The sequence below is a fragment of the Limulus polyphemus genome, unplaced genomic scaffold (genome assembly GCF_000517525.1).
Source record: "Limulus polyphemus unplaced genomic scaffold, Limulus_polyphemus-2.1.2 Scaffold316, whole genome shotgun sequence".
Lineage (NCBI taxonomy): Eukaryota > Metazoa > Arthropoda > Merostomata > Xiphosura > Limulidae > Limulus > Limulus polyphemus.
The window spans coordinates 195,408-206,440 of record NW_013665926.1 but is presented as its reverse complement, the minus strand read 5'-3'; the positions used below and the strand labels follow the sequence as shown (position 1 = coordinate 206,440).

General features: G+C 30.1%; 1 protein-coding gene across 1 annotated transcript in view; it reads left to right on the top strand.

Annotated features, from left to right (window-relative positions):
- The window catches only part of LOC106457322, a 168,395-nt gene that overhangs the window by 106,310 nt on the left and 51,052 nt on the right, over nucleotides 1-11,033 (top strand). The window contains exons 24-27 of the mRNA XM_022383191.1: nucleotides 4,660-4,797; nucleotides 7,309-7,491; nucleotides 7,882-8,013; nucleotides 8,526-8,708. Coding sequence (XP_022238899.1) covers nucleotides 4,660-4,797; nucleotides 7,309-7,491; nucleotides 7,882-8,013; nucleotides 8,526-8,708 — 636 coding nt within the window. The remainder of the gene's footprint in view (nucleotides 1-4,659; nucleotides 4,798-7,308; nucleotides 7,492-7,881; nucleotides 8,014-8,525; nucleotides 8,709-11,033) is intronic.

The window sequence follows — 11,033 nt, the reverse complement described above, 5'->3', positions numbered from 1 at the left end:
TTTTGTATAATATATATATATATATATATATACATTTGTTACTTTGTAATACTGTAAAATTAATGAACAAAACATATATATATACATTATGTAACATAATATGAGGTGCATGTTCATGAAAATGAATATATGTTGATATTTTTGTGATTCTTGTCATACAAAAAAAAATCCCCCCAGTGGCACAGTGGTATGTCTGCTATAGGGATAGAGGAATCTATAACAGGAAAAAATGAAGTATATATATGCAAAACAGTGCCATTACTAATTTCGATCACAGAAAATTAGGTAATGTTGTCAGGGAAATGAATGTATATGTAAGTAATAATGCAATACTGAATGGCAGTAGTTACTTTTTAACTGTTTTACGTTATATGAAACTTAGTTTTTATATAGAAAAGTCTAGAAATTCTTATCAAACAAGAACTATTAGTAATTAATTTCATCATAGCAGCATGAGTGCACTAGGTTGGCCATATCCTGTGTGCAAAAAAGAAAAAACAATAAAAAGAGTATAAGAAGCAATTATAAGAGGTAGAAGACGAGGAGGAAGGCCTCAGAGTAAATGAAGTTGTGTGTAGAACAACAACGTATGTTTAATATAAATGGATGCTAATCTAAAGAAAGAGATAGCAGGGTACAGAATTAGATGGATGGCAATAGTTGCAACAATCCAATTGTCTCAATAGGCCTATTGCTTCAGAGGAGTGAGTGAGTGTTACTTGCTGATCTGTTATGAAGAATGTAAAGTAACGTAACTGTTGGAAAAAAAGAAAGCTCATAAATGTTTCTATTGCAGTCACCAAGAACAAGATTCAATCTATATGCATGACAATATATATACATTACTTGAAGAACCTTTCCCCTTAATTATGCCCATACTACATTAAAGCAACCACTCAAACCACTTTACATCATAGCTTTGAGCAGTGCAGTTTGTCCACTTCAAACCAGTTTACTGAATTTCTTTGTAAATAAAATCAGCTAAACTGGCTGCACCAAGCTTCTCCATATGATAACAACCTATCAAATGCTCCTTTGCTTTACCTTCACTAAAGTACCTTAGTAAAATGGCAAGTTGCTCTTTCTTAGACAAATCTGAAAATTACTCAGCTTCCACTGCCTCAACATGGATGATTTCCCTAACATGTTTACCACGCCAATTATCAAAATTAAAACATTGTGATACTTGGAATTTGTATATTAGCCATACTGATATTCAAGTTTTGTTTTAAGAGTGGGATTTGATGAGTTGAAGCATTTTGATAAAGTTTCCAACATTTGAAGTACTATGTTCTTCAGAGTGATCATGAAATGCCAGACTATGCCTGCTCAAAAGTGCTATAATTTTAAGAAGAAGCTTCGCATGTTTTCTGTTTTCTTCAATTTCTTGCTCTCTCACTTAGGATAAACATGATGGAAGATTGACAAGAGCTAGACTGAATACCCTGATATGAGACCATGTAACTATGCTCTTAATGTGCCATTCACTGGCTACATGTCGTTCAAACAAAACATATCTACCTTTCCAGTTCTGAGCTCCAACATCTATAAAAACTTGCCAACCTTTTTGAACTGCAGATCCTAAACAATGTCTACAGCAAAAGTGATATACTATATCTTGTGAAATGGAGTACTCTAATCAAATAAAACTTTAAAAATAAATTACTCTACATTTCCTATTACTTTGGTTATTAGGGAATTCTATCAGACTTGATTTGCATGGACCATCATATAGTGTTTTAGAAATGTCCTGTATAATGCCTGTTATGGACTTGTGTGATTGAGAAGCCTGAGATTCAGGAACTTCTAAAGCTTGAGAATATGCTAAGTGAAACTGTAGATGTTAGTGAATAATTAGTTAAGAATTCACCAATAAAAGTTTCGCTGACAGCACCTCATGCTTCACCACCAATTGAACTTTCACTAACTGCACCTGTTGCTCTCATTACTGGTAGATTCTGTGCATGCATCAATGACCTGAAGAATTTTTTTTTCTTTTTTTGCTACTACATTTCAGTTCATGTCTCAACTTTCAGTTGCTTGAAACGTAATATATTTAATATAAATGAGAATTATATGAAAAGTAAATTTATAATTTATTATAAAATGTGATTACTAGGATAAAATCTCTAAAACTGACTAAATGTTTTTACTACTGCTGATGATGGCTATAAAAGAAACACAAAACTTTAAATGAATCATACTTTTTCAGAAAGAGGATTTAGTGATCTATTGGGAAAAAAATGCAGTTTTGATTGCTTACTTTCTACTTCTGCCCTTTGTTTCCTGCATTTCTTCTCTGAAAACTTACAGTGACAGGTATACATGGCCACTCATTGTTCATCTTTCTGGAAGAACTGATAAGTTGAGGACAAATAACTATTAGATAAATGATAATTATGAATTTCTCAAAACAAATAATGACTTGCAATGTATTTGAATCAACAGTTGATCCAGTAAATTTAACAGACATTTCAAAGTTATGAAGCCAGTTTTCTGCAATAGGCCACTTTGTTGAAAGAAATTTGACAATAAAAAAAATTATATAAAGTATTAAAACTAATACAAAGAGATAGTGTTTTTCTCACACTATTGTATACATAAAACTCACCCCCTTATACTAATTTATGTACCTGTAACATACTCAGAAAATGTAAAGTCTCTTTCAGGAATGTCGAGAGCCAGCAGCCTTTTTTACCTCGCATAAAAATGTTAATAAAGTAACAAATATCTATTAAATCTATAAAGTAACAAATATGTATTAATTATTACTCAAATTATTATTTCGGTCGTTCTTAATGTATCAAGCATCTATATGCAAATAACAGCCAAAAACTATGGTTTTTATCATTAACTGAAGATATAGCCTAAAGATGCTTTGCAGGCTTTATGGCATAACCAGGTTTCAATCGCCCAGGCCCCTGGGTAGTTGTCCCCCCCCCCCCTTGTCGGCGGGCCTGGTCTCTTTTTCTCTTTTTACCTTTGTTCCAGTAGTAGGCCTAATGATGACATGTGTTAGTCCACTTTGTTGAAAGAAATGGTGCAATATAAAATGACTAAAAATTGTCTAAAGTATTAAAATTAATATAAATATATAGTGTTTACCATATTGCTCCTAATTAATGGTCCCTCTCTCTAATTATTGCCCCCCTGGTATTTTTATAAAGCTTACCTTGTGTGACAGCAATATTAATCCAACATATAATCCACTTTTATTACCACAAGTTTGATTTGAAAAAAGAAGAAAAACAAACACACACACTTATGAGCATTGCAGTCAACAAATCACATTTGAAAAATAGAATTTAGAACTGGACAAACACTATAATTAGTGCCCCTTTGCAGTTTGCAACACCCCCAAGGGTGTTAATTCAGGGCAATAGGGTATCTCACTCTAATTTTTACATGAAACTTATCTGTATCTTCCTTACACTAATTTATGTGCATATGACATGTCACATGTTCAAAAAATTAATATCTCTACCTTTTTGGCATGTCTGAAGGTGAAATATTATCCTACAGCATGAATTGGTTGCTTTATAATTGAAAAAATCTTTGTAATTGATTGGTAAGTAATTTGCCATAGTGGAAACTGATTTATACAAGTATTGCACTAATATTTGGGGAAGTGAACCAGTTTTTAGTTAAATGGTTAAATTTTTGCAATTATATACACTTATATATAATATCAGTTTAAATGTTTCATGAAATAATTTGTTTGTATGTTAACTGGTCTGTAATTTTGATCATTGGAACATGAGTTACAGTGGCAAAAGTCCAGTGTTTACAGAGCATTTTAGTAGTAAGTAATGTGAATATTTACTGCCTCAAATATATGGCCTAGAATGTATTGAAGAGAGTGTAGACCCTTCTGGCAACCCCCATTTCATTTACTGTTCTTATTCCTGAATATATTTCTTGATAGTTAATGAGAAGTAATGTAACTACACAGCTGTACTTAAGCCTGCTTGGGAGGGAGGTTTTATGGGTTTTTTTTAATACTGAATAATCCTACCCATATTGAGAGTGTTCTACTATAAAATAGGTTTTATTGGAGGTATTATTTTGTTCTAGATTGTACTGCTAGTTATGTTTTCAAGAATATTACTGAAAGGTTAAGTCTGATTGAAGCATTTAATGAATTTGTAGATAGAAACTGTTTGGAAAATTTTATTGGGCATGTGTTCTACTCATTTTCTAAGTAAATATGTTTATTTACCAATGTATTTGTATAATTTTATTAAGGTTTATAAAAACGTAAATGAAAAGTCTTGATTAATCAAAGCAAATACATTATATGTTTTTTGTTTTGTTTTGGTTTTTTCAATGATACTGATTTCAAAATGTGGAGAGCTAAAAAGAAAAATAAACTGGTTGTCTACAGCTTGAAACATAGATACTTCACAGAAATTATAGTGATAGCCATTGTTACCATAGGAACATCACAAGTGTTACTAAAAAGCAGATTTACCAAATATTCTTCATAAAAGTTACTTAAATTCAGTTTAACCACAGACTCGTGATAGGTATTGTTAGTGTGCATTTTCATAGAGATTAGTGACATTGTAACCAAAGTACATTACATAGAGGTTACTAAGAGGTAATTTAACCATAGTTACACCATAATTTGCTTTTTCATATATCACGGACTTTAAACAGGGAACCTGAAGAATGAAGAAGATGTTCTTCAATGGCTAATTGATAACAAAGATGTGGAAGAAGAAGTCATTGAACATGTAGATAGAAGAATGCTAGAGATGTTACTGGATGATGTAGAAAACCTGGCAGTCTACTTTTGTTAGTAATTTGTGTTTTATCTTATGAACTTTTCTTGATATAGTCTTTTTTTATAACTTCTTTCTGTAGATATTATTCTTTTGACAGCATGTCTCATTTAATTTCATTACTGTTTTTTCACACTATGATATAGTTGTTTGATCATTGAAATATTTGCATTCTTGTTGGTAATACCAACATAAAAGTTTACAAATGAACCTTAGATAGAATGACAAGTTATGTTTTCAAACTCTTTTTTTTTTTTATAATTGATTTTCTCTTTAACTTAATTAGTAAAATATTTCAGTAGATTTGAAAAACTATTGTTCATATTAAGAACATATTCTCACAAGTCTTTAATAGCCATAAGATTTGTATGATATCCTTTACCATTAGTGAACTACGTTGACTGTCCACATTATTAGAACCTCAACATATTTATGAAGCACTTCATTTATTTCTGTATGCAAAATGTAGTGACCATATGATATTTATGATAACTGCTTGAACCATATAGATGCAGAGGTAAAGTTATATCATGGTTATTTTGCGAAGACTGGTAAGAGAAACTATCTCTCTGACATCCAAAAAAGCATGACAGTGTGTTCGTGTCTATTAGAAGTGTCAGTATCAAAGACATTTTTGTGATTAGAGGTTCAATAACATTTGTCAATAAAGTCTTATCATCAGTTGTAATCAAATGGCAATGTTTCTGCTGCTAGGATGAACTGTAGCTACAAACTAATGGTAATTGACTAAAGAAGAGGTGATTAGACAGATTCATAAAATTCAGGAGATGTCAGGATGATAGTGTAAAAATGTGCAAGAGAAAAAAAGATGAGTAGTTAACTTTGTTTTTGTTATTGTGACAGTGCAATTTGATGGAAATGGTGTAGGGAATGTCTTAAAGCAAGGGATTGGGTCCTTTGATTTCTAGAGAAGGGCTAACACCACCCTGAATCACCCTGAAGATTATAGGGAATGTCTTAGAGAAGGACTAACATAACCCTGAAGTTTGTTACCCAATCATCTATCCTGCGGTACTACATTTCCACAATGATGGACAAGGGCTTTTATAAGACAATGATTTACAAATCTTCCCAACTTATATGTCCAAAATGTATTTGAAAAGCACGACAGTGACTAATTTTATTTTCTTTAGTGAGAACAACCACCAGATATCATATCTGGTTTAAACTTAATCATATTTCTCACAACTGTAATCCTCTGCTGATATCTGCAAACCAGTTGTAGACCATGTTTCATTTAGAGTATTCTGCAATTGAACAAGACATTTTCTAGTTTACTGTGGAGCCCTTTTCATGCTTAGTCTAAGCTGTTATCATTATGAAAGATCAGCTAACCAAGAATCAGGTGATGGTTCTAATAAATTGTCCAGTTGATGTAGTTTTAATCATTGCTGTACAAGAGGCTATCTTCAGGAAATAAAATTATCTGATAGGTAATAAGTTTAATTTCTCTACAAAAATCTTCTGAGGCAAGATTAAGTTAGATGTAGCTAAACTTTCTCCTTACCAGAAATATTCATGTTGCAGATAAAATAGTTGAAAAATTAACAATCACACACTTCAAAGAAACTCTGTGAAACAAGGATTATTTTCAAGTTAGCGTATTATTATTCTTAGTAAGTGTGATAAACAGATCGTCTTGTAAATGGCAGATTTAATTGTGAGCAAATCATTCTTGTGTTGCAAGGATTAATTTCAAGTTAATCTTTTTCTTTACCTGATGCAAGTAAAATAATCAAACAATAACATGTAAAACCCACCCAGTGTTGAGCATGCTGTATTTTTTATAATTTTTATGCTATTTTTGATTTTTAACTGAAAGTAAAATTAATCATTTATTCATAGATATTAGCAAATTCCAATTCAGATTTTGAGATTCAAGTATGTATGTGTGATTTCTTATGAATTTGATTTCCAAAGAGAACTTTATAAAACTTGTCTTTTGTGCATAAAATTGTAGCTCACTATTGTTTTGAATCAGTATATTTTTACTCAATAAAAAAAGGATTGTTATGCAACAAGTTGCAATTAAACATTACTTTAGAGATTAATTTTGAGTTTACTTACTGATTAATTATATTATATTACAAATTACAGCTTTTACAAATTTTACTTACTGTAAAAGCAGTAACTTGTAATATAATATCACCTTAGAAAGTTTTTGTTTTACTTCACTGAGTTTATTTTGATATTTTTGTGTGTACTTTTAGTCAACCTTATAAATGTACTGTGTATACTGGTTCTTGTCTGCATAATTATAATTTATATTTGTTATATTAACATATGCTAAATGTTGATTAATCATAAGAGAAATAACAATTTTCTGCATTATAGAAATCCAAATGTGTACAGATTATGATGAAATGTTCCAATTTTTGTTTTTTAAAGTGCTTTAACTTAGAATGATGCTGCTGTAACTAAATCATCTTTTGAAAGTGTAAAAGTAAAAAGCTGAATTAGTATTGGATAAAATACTGTCACTAAAATATTTATTTACATTTAGATGAAGATGATTGTGCTGATTGTGAGGCTATTCTTCAAGAGCTAGAAAATATTGATGATGATACAGATCGCCATGGCATCCACTTTGTTAAAACAGGTGATGTGACACTTGCCAAAGAGTTAGGAGTCACAGAGTTCCCATCTTTGGTTTATTTTGAAGATAAAATTCCTAGTATTTATTCAGGTAAGAAAAATTAAAATTTTTTGTTTGTTTTTGAAACTAATGTTTAAATATTATTTGAAAGTCTGTTGAATAGCTGGTATAAGTTTTTTAAAATTTATTAACCTTTTGTTTGTTTATATATTTGTGTACCTGCCTGTATTTCCTTCATTTTAGTTCCAAAGTACTATTCATCACAAAACACAAATTCACCAAAGATAAATAATTGTACAAGACTCAGAAAATTTCTAATTTGGGGCTTTTCCTTATCTTTTACTTCTGGAGAAAAAGTCCCACCCTTCAAATGCACTTAAGTATTAGGAATAATATCTGCATTGCTTACTGCATTTGTTAAAAGAGTGGTAAAATATATAACAGATACCCTTGAATTTTAGCAAATTATCTTTGTTCTAGGTGATCTTAGGGATGAAGAGAAAGTTTTGGAGTGGCTAATTAAGCAGAAAAATGAAGATACGATTGAGAACATTAACAGAGAAATGCTGTTTAAGTTGATTGAAGAACAAGATTATTTAGCAGTATACTTTTGTATGTTTATTCTTATTTTTCCAATTTATTTTGGTACTTTTAATATGATATTTTCTGTGAACTCTTATCTATAATATGAAACATATATAACTCAGTATTATTCATGCATGCTTTACTATATTTATATATGCTGAAGTCTAAAGATTATGAAGTATGTAAGTCCATGTAGTGATGTCTGTAGAATTAAAATTATCATTGTTTGAAAATAAAAACTCTAAAATTGTTGTTTTAAAAATATGCTTGTTTTAAAGTCCACATACTGGAGTCTTGAAATTCAAAACTATCTATATTTATAAGTCCATACTTAAACTAACAAACGAAAAATATGTGAAACTTATTCTATTGGTGTAAGAGACTGATTTATTTGGTTGGTGTATTAATTTCTTTGTTTCATATTTTAGGGTATAGAATTTAGTTTTATAGTATTTCCATCATACTAGAATGATATTTTATATTTTCAAAAGACACATTGTCAGTTTTGTGAGTTTATCAGTGTTGTTGGTTCTTCACAGATCTGGAGGACCACAAAGAAAGCCAAGAAATTTTGAAACATTTGGAAGAGATTGATGATGACTGCAGTGACTATGAAGTTCAGTTAGTGAAAATGAAAGATAACTTGATGGCCAAGAAATATCATATAAGAAACCCTCCTGGACTTATCTTCTTCCGCCATGGGAAAGATATAAAATATCCAGGTAATTCTGTTTTCAGTTTGGTTATTCATCATGAAATATTCTGTGTGTCTTATATTGCTTGATTTAGTGACAAACACTATAGAAGTGACCATAAAATATGTGTATGCAAAAGAAAATTTATAATCACTGTTAAAAAATATGATATTTTATTAATTGATAGCCAAGAATATAGAGTTAAGCTATAAATCATCAAAATTCTTGGAAAATAATATCAGGAAATGTTTTAATGCTCTTCCTTACAGTTTTGTTACTTTTTACACCAAAACTACATAGTTCACTGCATAAAACAAACAAGGTATAAAACACAGCATTACTAAAACTTTACTTGCTGACAGTCTTTATTATGAAGAATGCATTTGTTTACTTCACTGCTAATCCTTCAATTAAAAGTGACCTTGACCTTTATGATAAAAAGTAGCTTTATTTACTGCATTGCTTAATATTTACCCATTATAATAAATTGAAAACATTGATATGTGCTATCATCTTACCTTTTTCAGCCACTGCATTATTCTAATATGGTATTAATTTTCCTATTTGCTTTCACGTGTTTTTTTTTTAAGTAATTTTCAAACTACTATTAATTTTATATGATAGACCTCCTTTTTTAAGGTGGCCATTATGAAAACACATTTTTTTCAAAAAGAACATTTTGCAACAAATTTTATGGATATTTCATACTTGGCAAATGAATCTCAATGTTGACTAAGTACCACCACAAGATTGCCATTATGTTTGTTTTTCCAATATGCAGTAATCCCACACTGATCTTCTGTAAATCAAATAAATTGATAATTATATAATGATAAGGATAATAATGTTTTTGTTTAAAACATATAATGATTGCAATTATAAATAAATAAATAGCCAATTTATTTATGTACCTTATTTGAATAGGATAAACATAAAAGTAAAATTCAATAAAGACTTGAGTCATCAGAATCTAATCACCTTTCAAACTCGCTAAACAGTAAATTTATTTGATTAGATGACAATGTTATTTTCTTTGGTGAACAATTTCAATAAACCATATATTTGCAAACATTGCAACTCAATAAAACCATTGTATAACTATCAAAAAGTAAAAACGCAAAAATGTAAACAAATCTAGAATCAAGCATCAACAAGATACCTTTATTAAGCCTTAAACAATTTTTAGTCATGTGACTTCTTTGCTTCGCACTGTATAATATTCCTCTGTATAGGTAAACTTTTGTAGTTAATGATGACAAAACCTTCTCTAAACATCATACATTTGTTACTGTGTTAAACTTATAATAAAGTTTTCTTTGTTACATATTCAACCTCTCTATAAACTGTATGAAACAAATATAATTTAACACAAAAAAATATTTTCACAATTCACAAATGAATGAAACTGAAAGGAACGTTTACAGAAACTATAAAAGAAAAAAAACCAATGTACTTATTCTATTAATACATGATAGTTTATTTCTCGCTGTATACAGTCATATTTAAACTTTCTTTATAGCTGTTTCCAAAGCTGTGTATCACAAGTAAATGATCAAACCACTTGATGTGGCACCATAACAAAGTTTCATCTAAGACCTATACAAAATCTTAAATGAATACATGATATTTGACAAACAATATTGATGTTCATAAAAATAAATAAAGTAGAGAAATGTTAAAGCTTGACAGATGGAGTACATATGTTAAACATTTTTGAAACATATAATTCATACATATTTCAAATTACATTAAACATTATTAGAGATCCATACTCGGAGAAACTGTTACTCTAAACAGGGGTGATCTAGCTGTTGTAAAGAAGGAAGGGTTCCAAATAGACTGCAGGGGTCCTCAGCAATTCCAACTTTGTTGAAAACAAATCTCTAAAGTTGTTTTTCAAAATTTGTAAAAAATCTCCTCTGGAGCACACACATTGTGTTAATGTGTCAAGGTGCAAAAATTTACCATGTCAATATTTAATTAGCATTAATATGGTTGTGTTCATTTAGAAATAATCAATCAATAGCTGAGGCAGTAACTGGAATGCTGTAGACTCCAGCTGCATTGACTTCAGAAAAAGAGAAAAAAGCTTTTATGGGAATTAATAGACAAATCAAATTTAAACACTGAGATCTAATATTTCTTTTTGATACTATGTGATACTTTTTTGTATCAATTTCTGAAAAAATGGAGGAGGTTTTGGACTTCCTTCCAGATCTGTGCCTACTTATACAACATGAAATAATACAGTTATTAATTTCTGAAAAAATAGATGGATGGGGTGGATTTGACTGACCCCCCCCCTATACTACTACCACCACCAACTACGACACTACGACTATACAACTACTA